This window comes from Manis javanica, chromosome 13, assembly GCF_040802235.1.
Source record: "Manis javanica isolate MJ-LG chromosome 13, MJ_LKY, whole genome shotgun sequence".
NCBI lineage: Eukaryota > Metazoa > Chordata > Mammalia > Pholidota > Manidae > Manis > Manis javanica.
Genome location: NC_133168.1, coordinates 61,449,486 through 61,467,162, shown reverse-complemented (window position 1 = coordinate 61,467,162; position 17,677 = coordinate 61,449,486). Strand labels below are relative to the sequence as shown.

Genomic DNA, 17,677 nt, shown 5'->3' with positions numbered 1-17,677 from the left:
AAAATGCATTATTTATTATCTGAAGAAACTGCGGTAGTAACATATCTTTCAAAGATATTTTTCTGGTCTTTCAAAGGGCTCCAAGAAAACACACCCTAACCCGACCACTGAAGAGACTCCTGCAGAGAGCCACCTGTGTTCTCCACTGGTCTTAAGACAATTACAGACAGCTGCTGAGACCAACTAGCACTCAAGGGAAATCACCATTATCCTATAGCAGAAATGCCCTGGACTGAGGAAAGGAATGAAGCAAGAAGGCTGACATCCCCTACAACCTACAAGAATGGGAAAGAGTAGTTACAATTGGACTTGGCTCTATACACTACCAGCTAGGAAGTTGTGCAATTTATTTTTACACTTGAGCCTGCAAAAAATAAAAAAGTAAAGTAAGAAAAAAAATATTTCATTCAAAAGACTGGTTGCATACTTGGTGAATATAACACTTAGTTAATCACTTTGAAAACCCAGTTTCGGAACTGTCTACATCTCGCTGGGTTACAAATTGTTGTTGCAATTGGTTTTTTGAAAAGCTTGTACTATAGACAATGTGTTGCTATAGCTGCCTAACACAGGAAGTTGCATTTTACTCCTGTTTCTAAATATGCCAATGTCAAAATCTAAAGAGAAAAAAGGAGTTCCGTTTCATGATTCAACACAGTTTAAGTTACAGTTAGGGCCACCTTTAAATTCACAGAGCTCCTTAAGTCCCAAAAGACTTATTTACTGAGAATCCTCATCACGCACCGAACTGGCTAAGAAATCATTACAAAGGGGCCTGCTTACTCTGCACCCTTCCTTTTTGACATCTAACAGGAACTTTGTACTTTTCCTCTTCACCCCTAAGTCTAGGTACCCAGCAATAAAAATAAGGTTGGAATGATACTGTAACACAATGAGTCATTATTAATTAAATCCTTATCAGTTATTTCCATCATGTATATATAGTAAGACTTCATTTTTAGGACTTAGGATGTTGAATTTTGAATCTGAAGTATCAGAGTTAGATCCAAATGAACTGTTCTCACATGGAAAAATATCAAGATTCTGTGACTTTTAACCTTCCTTAGATTGAGGGTTCAGCAGATTCTAATCAGCAAAATGCCTTAAAAGTCTTAAGTAACAGGGTCACAACTAATGAGTGTGAAGGCTTGGCTAAGAATCCCTGCACACCCTCAAGCTTGTAACCCATCACTATTTGCATTCAGATCAGGGCACCAAAAAATTGGGTCTTGAATGTACCCTTTGGGGAATGTTTTGTATCTCAGCCATCTTAAGATCTAACTTACTTCTAGGAAATCCCTGGTCCTAAGGGATGCCTATGAAGTAAATACTTTCTTAGGTGACTGGAGAGTTTTAAATCCCTTTAAGGGAGGATCTAAGATTGCTAGGCTCTGATGGACCCAAGTCTTACTTCTGGACTTAAATGGCTGAAGGGACCTATTCTATTTAAATTAAGGAATTTTCAACCTCAAGGAGGTGGGCATGTTTTTGAAGCACTATCTTCATATCTTGTGATAATATGAGCAAGTCCCCTAAACTGTCCATCTCTGTGAAGAGTCGCCTGTGAAATTAACAAGGGATAGGAAGACATCATTGGAGGCCGACTAGGTGTTTTGCAATGTGTATGGGATATAATAGGAATGTCTTTTTATCATACATGAATCATCTTTGAATTGCCAACCTGACTCAATGGGGCTGCTGCATTTTTCTGGCAAGAACATTCTTGTTCTGCCGTTTCTTTGACAGGTGTTTAAACACTATCTTTCTGTAGCATCCCTGTTCATTTTCTTTCTTATTTTAGCAGCTCTTTGTGAAGAGACATGTCACTCTGTTGGATATCAAGCACATCAAAGACAATGAAACTACACAGTAAGGAAATTCAAACAGAAAAGAAAAAAAAATGTATGTAGTGACATTGGGGAACAAAATATTTCTTTAATAGAGTGCCATATATTCAGGGCCCTCAAGATTATCAGTCCGCCAGGTGGTACACATATCAATGCTGACCACAATGAGATTAGAATATTGGTGAGCATTTTTTTTTTCAATTTGTTGCTCTAGTCACATGATATTGGTAATAGTTTCTTAAACAATTATGGCGGAAATGCAATGTTTAAGTAGGCCACTTTCTAATTTTACCTTATATACTCTTTACATTCCATGCTTCATTTCTTAAGTGTCAATGCCTAGTGACACTGGTTGATTCTCATTGCTGAAAATCACCTTCAAAGCACCCTCTTATTCAAGTCATAGCTACTGAGCAGGTGCCACTGTGGGAGGCGAGCAGAAAGGAAGCTGTCTTCTGTTAAGGAGTGGAATTGAAGAGTCCAGAAAAAAGATAATGGATCCAATGTGTTAATGGGCCACTGTGAATGAACCCCAGTTTGTAAACTTTTTGTAAGGACATTGTTACGGGCTTAACTGTGTCCCCAAAATTCATATATTAAAGTCTTAACCCTGAGTACCTCAGAATGTGACTGTGTCTGGATAGAGGGCTTTTAAAGACCTAATTAAGGTAAAATACAGCCCTATGGGTGGGCTCTAATCCAATATGCCTGTTGTCCTAATAAGACAATTTGGACACAGACATGTGTGCACACAGAGGAAAGGCCACAGGAGGAAAGAGGATGAGGAGGTCGTCTGCAAGCCCAAACGGGCAGCCTCAGATAAACCAAGTCTTGATTGTGGTTTTCTAAATTCTTAGACTCCAGAACTGTGAGAAAATACCTGTCCACTGTGTAAGGCCCCCAGTGTGTGGTAATTTGTGCTGGTAGCCAAGCAAACTAATGCAGACATCTACTGGTGTCTGGAAAGCAATTCACCGAAGGTAGAGGGAAATGTCAAACAACTTTCAACCTCGTCTCTAATCCAACCCCACCTAAAAGAGGGAAAAGAAAGGTTTTTAAAGGCTTCTGTGATGATTACTTTACAATAGTTTTGTAAATCAGAACATCTCATTTGAACAATGAAGTATATGTATGTTCTGACATTTTGTGGTTACATGATTAAAGGGGATTCATTTTCTAAAGTATACAGTTCGAGATTCTTTTTGAAAATCTCCAGTTTGCTTTTTATTCTTTTCATGTTTTCTTTAAAAAACGGAAAGCCAAGTACTTTCCAAGTGACAGTACACTGGTTGCGCACATATGTATATAATTCCGTTCTAGGAGGTTTTAGGAAAATGAAGCACTGCTCAGTCAGGCCCACAGAAACATTGGACATGAGCTCAGTTAACTCATTCTGCCTTATTCCAAGTTTCCACCCTCAGTCGGCTCCTCCACAGACGGCCTGCCAAGTCAGCCCAAGTTAACTTTACAAATGGAGAAATTTTTAAAAACACAAAACCCCTTTTAATAAATGAAATAGGTAATAGTAATCTTGAGTCGTCCTGCCAGGCTGCCCTTCTCAGTCCGGTGGGTGCCCCAGCTCCTGTGAAAAACATTTTTATTCCGGAAGAAAGGCCCAAGGCAATGCTCAGCAGGCCCCCCCTCAGAACACCTCAGCCAGGCAGCAGTGGCCTTCCCCAGGGAGGCTGCAAGGAACTCTCTAGAAAAAGCTTTTAAGAAACCCCAATTAAGACCGCAATTTACTTCACACTGGGCAATGTAGTGCAAATAAACACAACATTGAAAGGAAAGACCCCTGAAGTACAAACAGAGGTAAAAATAAAAAGCTGAGCATTTCCAAAAAGGAACACATGAAAAGAAGTTTTAAATAGATGATTGCTTCCTTTCGGAGTTCTCAGAATTTGCTGCCCACATTGCTGAAAGAGAAAGGGACTCCGCCTCCCGTCAGCAGTGTATTTTACTAAACTCTTTCTTACAGTCCCTCCTATTCACTATTAAACACCTGTTTTCATCCATCCCTGTTCTTTGATCGTGGTTCCTCCGTAAGTAATTACCGTGCAGCTACATGAAGTTCACAGGGGCCTTCCAGAAAAGGCAACAGAGTTGAAATTCTGTGTCCTTCCCTTATACAGTAACTGCAGTTCTATGGATAACCTTTCCCTTCAAATGTAACCACATTTAGCTCAAAATTGACTATTGTGGGAAATGAATTATTCTGTAGCTCATAATATTTAAAAAAGGAAAGGAAGAGGGAAAACTTTGCTGGCAATGAGATTTTGCCAAAATCGCATTCGGCAATGGGAATAATTGCTCAGGAACAAGACATATTAATGACCAAATTCATCAGGCATTAGGTAGGAAACATCAGCGTTTTTGAACTGGACATTGTAACTTCTACCTTAAGTCAAGAGAATATACATATTGTTCATGAAGAGAAATTGTCATATGAAGCTACCTTTTAAATACCTGAATACCGCTAATCTCCAGAGGATATTTCTCTCACCATAAGAATCTTCTGGAATGCTTGTCGAACCACCAATTCTGAGCCCCTTCTCCAAAAGACTCTGATTTTGCTGGTCTAGAATTGGAGCCCAGAAGTGAGTATTTGTAACCAAACATACTAGGTGATTCTCACAATTGGGCAAGTCGATGAAATACCATTATTATCACAGCAAACATTTTTTAATTAGTCTATGTGGCCATAAACTTTTATATTTTCATAAAATATTTTTTAGACTATAACAACAAGAGCAGATCAGGTTGAATTCTTGTGTAACAATCATCCAAGAAGGTCTTTTGAAATTAACTAAAAGCTATTTGCAAAAGAGAAAAAAATTAGTCTTCTACATAAAGGGAAAAAATGTTAATCGTGATTAATCACAAGTGACAGTGTGTGTTTTTTACACACTACAACAAGTTTGCTTGATAACCTTATGACCCAGCCAAGCTCTGAACCAAGTAGGAAGCCAGAATAAAGACACTTTCTAATACTAGGTCTCAAGGCAAAAACCATGCTCCCTGAGCTTTTCTCAATAAACTCAATAAACTAGCTCTGTCAAAATAAGGAAATAAAGCCAGTAAAATAAGGCATTGATCCAGCGCTCTGGAGGTCCCACACAAGAAGAAAGTAGAAGGAACTCCCAGGATGGTGTGAAGAGATCCCAGGGCATCCGCTGGGCAGCAGGCTTCGAGGAAAGCCAGTCCAAACAGGAACAGCACAAAGACCATGGACAGACGTAAAGACGACTTGAAAGAAAACAAAAGTATCTGGCCATGTTGAGAAGAGATCTACCTACGTGCACATAGGCTCAGGGATGAGTATACAGGATCCTTAGCAAGCAAACAAAACACCAGTAGGCAAGACAAAGGTATGCAGGAAAGAAAAAGCAACCCTGGTTTACCTCAAGGCTTAACCTTCAGGAGGCTTTAGGTAGGTCTACAGAAGGCTGATCTGATCAAGAGCACAACCTAAGAATGAGGGGGAGATGCAACATGGGAGGACGGGAAATGTGTGATGGCGAGGCAGGGGTTGGAGGGACGTGAAAGGCAAAGCTGTAGCTTCTATCTCTACACTGACAGGTTAGTAATAACGCGTCAAGATGAACAATCAATTACTAGCCATGTACACATGCTATCTGGTGACTGGAAGTGAATATGAAAGAATCAGTTTAAACAATTCTGTATTTCTCGGATGCTACCTAATTTTCCACTCAGTTCCTATCACTACTAGTAGCTGAGCTGGCCAAACAGAGTTTCTCATTTATTCCACAGTTTTTGTGTCAGGCATTTATCTAGGAATAAGAAGACACACTGTGAATAAGATAACATTCCCTTAGCTCCCGGAACCGAGGTTCCAGTAAAGGGACACAAACACATAAACAGACAAGATACTCTGAGGGACAAGTGCCATGAAGGAGCAGAGAACTCGACTGAGGGGTGGGCAGGCTGTTCTGGGAAGGGGCTGCCAGGGAAAGGTCTTGAAGAAGGGGTAACCCTGGGGCCGAAGTGGGAGCCAACTGTTAAAGAGCTGGTGGAGGAGTGTCCCATGTGGCCGGAACAGAGGGCGCAGCAACTGCCAAGGTCACAGGTGAGGATGAGCCAGGCTGTCTGAGGACTGAAAATGGAGGAACACTGTAGGGCCGGGTGGAAGTGGGGGTGAAGGGCAGGGCAGAGATCAGGCATCACAAAGATCACATAATGGCTTTGAGGACTGTAGTGTGAAATCTGGATTTCATTCTAAATGCAATGGGAAGGCATGGAAAAATTTCAAGTATGGAAATGACATTTTTTGCTTTAAAAAATTACTTTAGCTGTTGTATGGAAAATGAACTGCAGGAGGTTGAGAAGAGAAGCAGACCAGCTTGAGCCCACTGCAGTTGTCCAAGGAATAGACTGGACACAGCTTAGATGGTGGCAGTAGATACAGAGAAGTGAGTGGACGTGAGATATATTTTGGAAGAAAAATGGACGGTCCACGCTGATGGATCAGTGTGGAAAAGAGGGGAAAACAAGGATGACTCCTAAATTTCTGGCTTGAATGAGTATTTGGAGGTATCACTTAATGAAATGTAAGAAGTCCAGGGAAGAACCAGGTTGGAGTGCAAAATCGTGCCTTCTGTTTAGACCTGTTCCTTGTGAGATGCCCATAAAGGATTCAAGTAGACCCACCAAATGGGCAATTGTGTATTTGAGCCTGGAGCACAAGGAAAAGACAGAGGTACAGATCTGGGCATCAACCTACTCCCATTTCTCTAGTCCCCACCCAGGTCAGGAGCTCGTCCCACCTGGTGGGATTACTGCTGCCTACCTCCCGGCCTGCCTTCCTTTCGTCGCCAGGACAAAATCAATTGTGTGCAGCAGGCAGATGCATCCCCTTGAAGCAAAGTTCTGTTCATTTCTCTCACTTAATTAAAAAAACCGTCAGTGGTACCCACCACCTGTGTCTTTCAGTTTTGCCTTCCACCCTTCTCCTTCTCAGAGCTGAGTTCCTGTCCCCCTACTGTCCTTCTCAGCCTTCCTGATTTGTCCCCACAGTTCTCTAGGGGTCCCGTCCCTCCCGCTTTCATTTCTGCACATCGCCACTCTGTGCCTCCTGGGTTCAGCCTCTGCAGGATTTCTCTCTGAATCCTCACCTGTAGGACCTTACCCATAATCACTTTAGCTCGGCAGCTGTTCACTGCAAGAAGGTACCACTCTTCCTTCCTAATCCCCGCCACAATGAGCTGATCTGCAGGAATATACCCGCAAAGCACACATCAGCACAGCTTTCTAGGAGATTTTTAAGCAAAATATCACTTCAGTCCCTCTTTTGTCAACCCAAATTTCCTTGGTGTTACAGGTTCGAATGTTATACTTGCCAGAAGGTTTATATGAATAAAAATATCCAGCCCCTTGAAACAAAGATAAATGGAGGGGGTAGTTTACAAATATGAATGATAATAGTTAGACCAAACTTGTAAAAGTCATGCGATGTGCCTAGTCCCTTCTGGGGAACAAAAAGTTGTTTCAGGGTTTTGTTCCCCTGCTTCTGATGGGGATGGGGAGGTTTGACCATGAAGTGTCCATTTTCTGAGGACTATCTCTATCTCAGTACCACTTTTACATAAGCTGAGTCCTCACTAAATATGAATCTTAACTACCATGAATACAGACTCACAGTTAGCCTGTGACATGAAAGTCCCTGAAGACAAGAGAATGTGGTTGAACTTTTTATCTGTTCATATTAAGGAGGCTTAATTAGAGGATCAATAATCGGGGGGTCTTACCTCCTTTCCTTCTGAATTAAGTAGTAAAAGGTGAAACCTGACTTGCCCACTCATTGGCTGTTATCTTTTTAGACTGCTGAAGGTAAAATAAATTTAAGCTAAAACTAGGACATGACTCACTGACCAGACATGATGAGCTGTGGACTACAAAGAAGTAACTGAGGCTCAAATTTTTGCTCACTTTCCTTCTGTCCAAGTGAATGGTATTTGCATGATGATCAAACAAACTAAAACGAAAATTAAACCTAAAATGGCTACATCAGGATCTATATTGTTTTCATCATTGAATAGACAAGAAGAAAAAAAACTGGTTGAGAAACACCATTCAACTTAAAATGGGTTTCAATTCCATGACAACTACAGAAAAACTAATACAGTGGCAGGTCAGCTCATGGCTTTAAATGCAGTGGAGGTCCAGGGGGACACTGGATACAGAAGCCCTGGCTTTGATCACATCCAAAGCAGGGAAAAGAAGGGACTGTCACACTATCTCCTCACAAATGAATTTCCTCTCTCCCTTTCCATCCATATAGATTTTTTAATGCACATATTTAAAAAATAGAATATTACTTTAAACCTACCTTTTCAAATTTTTTTTGTTATTTATGATGAAAATCACTTTTCAAAATTATTTTCAAGTAATTTTTAAATGGCTTATTCCATCACATGCCTATATCCCAATTAATTCAACGAATCCCTTGCTGTTTGATGATTAGTTATTTCCAATGTTTGGTTTTGAGAAACATTGCTCCTGGGGGAGTAATTCTTTTCTTTACAGTATGATTCCAAAAGTGTAACTGCTGGGTCTGAGTGTATGTACCTTTTAGTTTTTAATATATATTACAGAGTTGCTTCCCTGATAAGTTGTACCTTTTAGAGTACCACAGGATAATCATTTCCTGGGAATCATTTATTTTAATCTTTGCTAAATTTGCAGGTGATCAAGGGCATCCTTTTTCTCTTTTTTTTAAACTGAATTAATGATACGTTACTTTGTATACTAACTGGTCACTTCCATTCTCTAGTTATGTAATGTAGGCAAGTTCACTTTCGTGCTTCAGTTTTCCTCATCTGTAAAGTAGGGATAGAATAGTAGTTACTTTTTATGGATGTTGTGAGGATTAAGAAGTTAATTTAAGCAAAGCACTTAGAATACTTTTCCTGACCATTGCGAGTTCACAATTACAGTCATTAGATACTTTAAATAATGCCTGCTCATATTCTTTACTTATCTTTCTATTTGAGTGTTTATCTTTTTCCATTGATTTCTTTTTCTTACTGATTTTTAAGATGCCTTACTACTTAAAGATGTTAATCATTTTCCATATACAATGCTGATATTTTGTCAACTTTATGAGTTATTTCTCCAATTTGCTGACAGGTTTTTTTGCCATGCAGAAGGTTAAAATTTTAATATCTTTAAATCAGAACAAATCATAGGCATAAAATAGTCAACATGAGAAAAATAACACAGGAAAACAGGATTCTTAATAACTCTACTTTGTAAGAAAAAAAAGCATTAATAGATTTGGCTCCATAAAAATTTAAAGTTTTTATGTGAAAAAAATAAACAAATTTAAGAGGTAGGAAAGATATAGGAAAATGTTTACAGTATATGATAGGCCTAAGTCTAATCTCCTTAACATGAAAATCTGTATGAAAAGAAAACATAAAATAAGGAAAGACTATAAATAGGAAATTCAGGGAAAAGTAAGTACAAATGCCCTACTTCACTCATAATCAAAATGAGGGATCAGTTTTTTATATAAAGATTTACAAGGACTTTAAAAAACTAGTTATGTACAACATTTTGGTCATGTACAGTTGAACAGAGTGTTCACTGCACAATGACACCTAGGCAAGGGAGTGAGTTGGGACTGAATTCCTGTTAATGTTCCACGTGTTAAACCATGTGCTTACAGGGCTGCCTCACCCAGTGGGAGTAACTTCTGTTTCTCACAAAGCACCATATGGTCTAAGAGAGACCCTGATATTCAGTGTTGGTGAGTGAGTGCAGAAAAAGGAATTCTCATATAGTGAACAGATATATTGATATAGCCTCTTGAAAGTAATTTGGCAAAGTTTATCAAAATAAAAGATATATACTGGGAATTCCACTCCTAGGAATTTACCCAATGAATACAAGTTCTTCAGATTCAAAAAGACATATGCACCCCTATGTTTATTGCAACACTATTTACAATAACCAAGATAGGGAAACAACCTAAGTGTCCATCAGTAGATAAATGGATAAAGAAGATGTGGTACATATACACAATGGAATACTCTTCAGTCTTAAGAAAGAAACAAATCCTACCATTTGCAACAACATGGATGGAGCTGGAGGGTATTATGCTCAGTGAAATAAGCCAGGCAGAGAAAGACAAGTACCAAATGATTTCCCTCATTTGTGGAGTATAACAATGAAGCAAAACTGAAGGAACAAAACAGCAGCAGACTCACAGACTCCAAGAAGGCACTAACGGTTACCAAAGGGGAGGGGTGCGGGAGGGCAGGTGGGGAGGGAGGGAGAAGGGGATTGTGGGGTATTAAGATTGGCACACATGGTGTAGGAGGGGTCATGGGGAAGACAGCATAGCACAGAGAAGGCAAATAGTGACTCGGTGGCATCTTAGTACACTGATGGACAGTGACTGCAATGGGGTATGGGGGGGACTTGATAATATGAGTGAATGTAATAACCATTGTTTTTCATGTGAAACTTTCATAAGAGTGTGTATCAATAATACCTTAATAAAAGAAACTGTAAATAGAAAAATAATTATTAATTAAATAAAACATACATATTTCTTGACCCAGAAGTTCCAATGTGAGGATTTTACTGGTACATGTAGTTCACATTGCTTAGATAAGGATGTTCATTGCAGCATTATTCACAATAGCACACACAGAAAAGAAACCAGAAACAATATAAAAATAAAAATATAAAACATAAAAACATAATGGAGTTCTTTTAAAGGAATTATGATATATTCACATATTATAATATTGCTTGTTTACAGGATTAGGGATCAATGTGGAAATATTTTCAAGTTCTACTTCATGAAAAAGTCAAACTCTAGCACAGTACGTGTAACATGCCTTGCTTGTGTTTTGAAACAGATATGTACATAAATGAAATCTATCAAGAATGAAAAAAATTGTTCATGTTGGGTTATAATTGGTAAGGGTCTAGGGTCTGGGGGAAGGAAAACTCACTCTGATCCTGAACCATCTTGTAAAATTTCACTTTCAACCATGTGTGTGACATTTTCATTAAGGAAAATAAATTGTATCCATTTTTCCCTTTATGATTTCTTCTCATGCCAAGTTTATAAAGAAAATGGAAATATTCTAGGCAGGACATAAGGCCCTGATCAAAATATGGAAGATCAGAAATACAGATTGACATGAATTCTATCACGGCCTAGGTGTGATACTGCAAACTTCATTCATTTGTTTCCTTGTCTCCTAAAAATGAGAAGAGTGGCTTTGTGCACCCTGTCAACTTAAGGGCTGAGGCAAAGCAGCCAAGAGCTGGTCTGTGGCACATTAGAGGTGGGAGTAGGGGGCGCTGAAGAAGACTGGAAGAAATAAAAATTAATTCAAATACCACCTTACAAACAACAGAGCCAGAGTAACATGCAATTCTTGAAGTAAAAAACAGTAAAAATAATACATAACTCTCATGCATATAATCATTGGCTTAAAGAGGTCAAGCTGTTCATTGAGAATATTTGTTGGCTCATTTATACATTCAACAACCATTTATTGTGTCTAAGCTACCACGCCCTGCACTTGACAATGGGAATACTAGGAGTCTCAACCCTTTCAAGGCATGAGGCCAGAAAGTAATGGAACCGCCCTATCTGGGCACATTCCTGTTTGGCCTTTGCTTAGAAATAATGGATATAACCCTCAATAAAATGTAAGCAAACCAAATCCAGCAACATATAAAATGGATTGTACACCACACCCAACTAGGCTTTATCCCAGGAATGCAAAGTTGGTTTAACATTTGAAAATCAATTAATATGTCATATTTAAATAGAATAAATGACAAAAGCCATATGCTCATCTAAATAAATGCAAAAAACACTTCGACAAAAATCCAACACTTCTTTCATGATAAAGATGTTCACAAACTAGGAACAGAAGGGAACTTTTTGATAAAAAGCATCTATGAAGAACCCATAGCTAACATAACACTGCATGGTGAAAGACTGATTGCTTTCCCCCTTAGATTAGGAACAAGACAAGAATGTTCACTCTTGCCACCTCTTGTTAACATTATACCGTATAATGAGTGAGGGTAACTGACAAGGAAAAGAAATGAAAGGCATTCAGATTGGAAAAGAAAAAGTAAAATTGTTTCTATTTGCACATGATCTTGTATTATTGATTTTGTATATAGAAATCCTAAATATAGATTTAAATTAAATTAAATATAAAAATTTATTAGGATTAAAAAATGAGTTCAGGAGGTTGCAGAGCACAAGATCAAAACACAAAAATCCAATTTTATACATCTATGTACTAACAAGAGACATTCTGAATATGAAATAAAGACATAGTAGCATAAAAATGATAAAATACTTAGGGATAAATTTAACAAAGGAAGAGCAAGACTTATCCACTGAAAACTACAAAACATTGTAGAAAGAAATCAAATAAGATCTAAATAAATGGAAAGACATTCCTGCTTACGGATTGAAAGATTTCATATTGTTAAGAGAGCAATATTATTCAAAGGGATCTACAAGTTCAACACAATCCCTATCAAACTCCCCCAGCTGGCTTTTTTTCAGAAATTGAGAAGCTGATAATAAAATTAATATGAAAATGCAAGGGGATCAGAATAGCAAAAGCATTTGGGGAAAGAAGAACAAAGTTAGAAGACCCAAAGTTTTCTATTTCAAGACTTACTACAAAGCTACAGTTATTTAGAGAGTGTGGCATATTAATAGACATATAGGTCAATGGGATAAAATAAAGAATTCAGAAATAAACCAAAGTAGTCAAGTGAATTTTGACAAGGGTGCCAAGACAATTCAACAGGGAAATGATCACCTTTTCAACAAACGGTGCTAGACAACTGGGTATTCACATGCGAAGAAATGAAATTGGAACCATACATCACACCATACCATAAAAATTAAACTGTATTGCAGACCTAAAAGTAAGAGGTACAACCATACAACTGTTGGAAGAAAACACAGTTATAAATTTTCCTGACGTAAGTTAGGTAATGGTTTCTTAGGTATGGTGCCAAAAATACAAATGAAAAAACGCAGATAAACTGGATATAATAAAAATTTTAAGAGTCTGAGTTGCAAACCATAGTACTAAGAATGGGAAAAGACCAACCTAGAGAATGAGAGAAAGTACTGGCAAATCTTCTATCCAGTAAGGGACTTGTATTCAGTATATAAAGAATTCTTATAACTCAACAGTAGGAAGTCAAATTACCCAGTTAAAGGATCTGAATAGACGTTTCACCAAAGGAGATATAAAAATAACCAATAAGCACATGAAAAGATGGTTAATGTCATTAGTAATTAGGGAAATGCAAGTCAAACCATGAGATACAACTTCGCACTTAACTAGGATGGCTATAAACAAAAAGATAGTTAAGTATTGGTGAGGATGTGGAGAAATTGCAATCTTCATATACTGTTGGAGGGAAATGTAAAATGGCACATACAGCCTCTTTTGAAAACTGTTTGGCAGTTCCTTAACACATAACGTAACATAAACAGTATTACCCTATGACCCAGAAATTCCACTCCTAGACATATACCCAAGAGAAATGAAAACATATGTTCAACAACAGCTTGTACATGAACTTCACTGAAGCACTCTTCATAGAGCCAAAAAGAAATAATCTAAATGGCCGTGTATGAACAAGAAATGAACTGTGATCCATGCTGTAACATGGATGACCCTTGATGATATGCTATGTGAAAGAAGTCAGTCACAAAAGGCCACGTGTTGTATGATTCCATTTATGTAAAATGTTCAGAATAAGCAAATTTACAGAGACCCAGAAAGTAGACTAGTGGTTAATTAGGGCTGCCAGTGAGGCTAAGAACAATGGGAATAGGGACTGACGGTTGCACAACACTGTGGATATACTAAAAAACAATCAGTTGTACACTTTCAGTGGGTGAATGTTCTGGTATGTCAATCATGTCAATAAAGCAGTTATAAAAAAAAATAGAAATGAGTCTAACCGCATGTTTCCAGAAACAATCATTAATGTTCTTACTAGACCCCAAAGAAATAGATGCAGCCAAAGCTGAAAGGTTCAAAAGAGCCTAAAATCAAGAGAGTGAGAATGAATAACTTGTGACCTCTAATGATGATTTCTACAAAAGCCCAAACCAAGCAACAAGTATGAACTATTGGACTCTGTGCTACTGATTCCTTAGACTCAAATGGATTTTCCCCACTAAGCATTTATGATGAAAATCATCTTCACTACTGTAATCTCTAGCAGCTACTCTGGATTTAAACAACTAGTAGATGTCTGAGATCAGACAGAACAAGCAACTTCAGACCATTTGTAAAACCAGTGAAACAGCTAACAAGGAGTGAACAAAATACTTGGAAGAGCATAGAATTTGACATTCTTAGACACAGAGACAAACACCAATATGACGATAAAACTATAAAACATAATCAAATGTTTTTTTTTGGTTTGTTTGTTATTTTCATGTAGAACCTGACAGTAAAACCTTAGGGAAATGGAGTGACAGTAATAGACTTAGGCAACCTAAGTAGATATCATGAGAAAATTGCTCCACTCTTTCAATACCAAAACTTCAGTCATAACTACAGCTGACCCTTGAACACCTGTGCAGGTCCACTTACATGTGGAATTTTTTCAGTAAATACCTTGGAAATTTTTTTGGAGATTTGTGACAACTTGAAAAAACATTTTCTTTTCCGTAGCTTACTTTATTGTAAGAATATAGTATATAATACATGTAACATAAAAATGTATGTTCAACTGTTATCAACAGGGCTTTCAGTAAATAGTAGACTATTAGTAGTTAAGTTTTGGGGAGTCAACAGTTGTACCCAGATTTTCAACTTCATGGGAGGTTGGTGCCCCTAATCCTCACACTGTTCAAGGGGCAACTGTAGTAGTGTCACCCCTTAACCAACAAAACCAAACCGAAAACCCTCAGACTCATGATGTCTGGGTTGGTCATTTCAATATATACAAACTTATAAGCAACTTAAGAGAGGACTTGCAAGTTAAGTATAGCACCATTCCATGAGTTAGCTCTCTGAATTACCTTTCATGGTCAAGCATAACCTTCTACTTGAATTACTTTTTGTATAAATAAATTCCACAATCTCTTGACATAATTAGTCATTTCATTAGGAATCACAGCAATCTGGGTATTTTTTGCTGTAGTGGCTAAGAGCTAGGATGGTCACATTTTTGGATTCTACTCTGCTTCTTAGTTTTTTGTAATAGCCCTTGATTTTTGTAAAGGCAAAACTCACTTTTCTAATATTGACCTTAACAGTATTTTCTGGCAAAAGAACTCCATTCAGGGCAATACTTTATACCTGTTGTACTAGAGAACTGATTGAAATATATGCTTTACCAGTGCAGAATTGAAAAATATAGCTTTTCCTTGAAAGAAGTCACACTGCTTTAAAGTAACATAAAGGAAACTGAGCCTTAGTTGCACAAAATAGTTTACTAAAATTAAGATTCTAATTAACCCCCCCCCCCCAACTCCAAAAGCCATTAACGGGACTGACGTTATGATATTCTGGAGCACTGTATCACCTTGTCATTACTAGCAAGAGAAGATGCGATCTCTTTTTTCTCTTCTTTGCAGGGGATTCATTTTCTTGAAGCATTAACATAAGCCCCAGAAAAACGTATGACATTTCAGAGTGAAGCTCTGCAATATAAGCAAATTCATGTTCGGGGAGTGGGGGAGTGACTAGAATGACAGAATGCTTATAGTTAAGAGACATCCTGGAACTGATCAAAAAAACCTTCGTCTGTGTCCTGTCATTTCCTTTCTGCAAGATCCTGTTGATGTTTACACAATTTTAAAAGTTTATCAAATATCTCAAGGAATAACGTAAATGTCCCCTTTGAGGTTGTTTTTTTCTTTTTATTGTTAGAAAAATATCAAAATAGTATCTTTTAAATGTATTTCATTATCCGGTCGCAAGCAATGCGACCAAAAAGTTGTTTAGCCTTGTACTGCTGGACAAATGCCAGACATACCTTCCTTCCCTTTTTTGTTTAAGAAAGTTGAAGAAAAGAAACTTTTAAAACAGGACATTATAATTCAGAAACGTTACATGTTTCCATAAAGCGAACTTTATTTTAGCCCTCAATAACTTAGTTCGTGAGATACATTTCCCCAAATTTTATTAGCTTATGTGTCTAACAAAAGCAAAACATAACATAAAAAAATATAAAAAGGAGCATCATTTGAAACAATTAAGCTTATTGTTATATATATAATTTTTGTAGTTAGTTATTCTAAGCATTCAGAGTTCTGCCGGGATAAGAGAAGGCGTTCAGCACTTCTATTCCGAAAAACAAACTATAAATCACTTGACAAGCCTGAAAGAATTCAGATCTAGTCTATTCGAAAGCCAAGCGTAAATACTGAAAAACCTGTTGGCACGTATATCTTGCTCAGTTTCGCGTTTTAAAAACAGCAATACACAAATGGCGTTGCAGGCTCAGAAGTAACTCAAACGCCCTAGCGAGGCATCCCGCACAGAAAATCGGGCCTGTGCCTTTAAGGTAAAGTCGGCTGGATCCCAAAAGGCATTCCACTTTTCCACGACAAAGAGTTTGGGGGCGCGCGACCTCTCGGGCTCCCGGAGGGGCTTGGCGGGTTCGGGCGCAGCCCGACCGGTAGAGTCCGGGCCGCCCCGGCTGCCCCGAGCACGTCCGGCGCCCGCCCGGCGGGCGCGCATCGCGTGCGCCCCGAACTCACCGCTGCTGGGCTGCGGGGACAGCGTGGAAACAGAGGTCTGGCCCATGTCCAGGGGCGTCGGGCCAGGTCCGGCGGTCACGCGGCTCTCTGGGTCCCCCGATCATGGGTCCGCTCGCAGACAGATTCCCCAGCGCTCATTTCCCGGTCGGCGCAGGGCGGCCCGGCGGGTCCCCTCACCTTTCCCAGCGCGGGTCTCCCAGCCCGGCCGGCCGCGGCCGGCGAGGCGGATCCAGCCCAGCGGATGCCTGTCATTCCTCTATGCAGATTAGCTGGGGTCAAGGGTCACAGGGAGGAGGGAGAGGGCTTAGGGGAGGGGAGGAGGGGGAATGGGGGGTGCCAAGAAGTGGGGAGGAGAGAGTCCCGGCTGGTCCAGCGGCGCCCTCGGGGGCTGGGAGACCCGCCCCGCCCCAGGGTGATAGAGACTTCTGGCGACTCCCGTTTAACTTAAAAGGTTCAATGTCAAATGATCCTTTAGGGCTGGAAGAAAAGGAATTAAAGTACTTAGTCACGGTACTTAATTTAAGAAAATTTGTTAAAAGTTGCTTCCTTTCACATATTCTCTTTGCACTATTGCAGCACTGTTAGCTGTTATGTGTGCATTTTTTCTCGTTTTAAAAACTATCAACTTTTTAAGAAATGGGGAGCCTCAGTGAAGTTGAACAGTAAGTCCAAATGATGGATCTATGTGTGAGATCCACGAAGTAGACCCCATACCCTATGCTCTCTACCACCTAAACTCTGGGATGCTCACCTCCCTATTTCAAAAGAATCACTGTGAACACTACGAAGTGGTGTGGTAAGGTATTTAAAATATAAAAAGGTGGAAACAACAAAAACAATGGTAATCTATTTTAGAAGCCAACATTCCCTAAAATTGAATTAAATCTTATAATTAAATCCCAGTCTCACTTCTTAAAAACATGAATACAAATAAATACTCTTGGTATTTGCAACTGATAAGTAATCTAGATGCCATTACACTGGATAGTGCTTACATAAATACATTTTCACTTTATGAAGGTTCATTAGGCTGTACACTATGATTTGTGCATTTTCTCCAAATATATGTACTTCA

At 38.9% G+C, this 17,677-nt stretch overlaps 1 protein-coding gene across 8 annotated transcripts in view; it reads right to left on the bottom strand.

The window, feature by feature from the left end:
* The window catches only part of PHACTR2 (phosphatase and actin regulator 2), a 252,289-nt gene that overhangs the window by 115,268 nt on the left and 119,344 nt on the right, over positions 1-17,677 (bottom strand). The window contains exon 1 of one of the 8 annotated variants that reach the window (XM_017661903.3): positions 16,603-16,861. The exons of the other annotated variants lie outside the window; for them this stretch is intronic. Coding sequence (XP_017517392.1) covers positions 16,603-16,648 — 46 coding nt within the window. The 5' untranslated portion in view covers positions 16,649-16,861. Of the gene's footprint in view, positions 1-16,602; positions 16,862-17,677 lie in introns of those variants that run through there. 8 annotated transcript variants of the gene reach the window in all.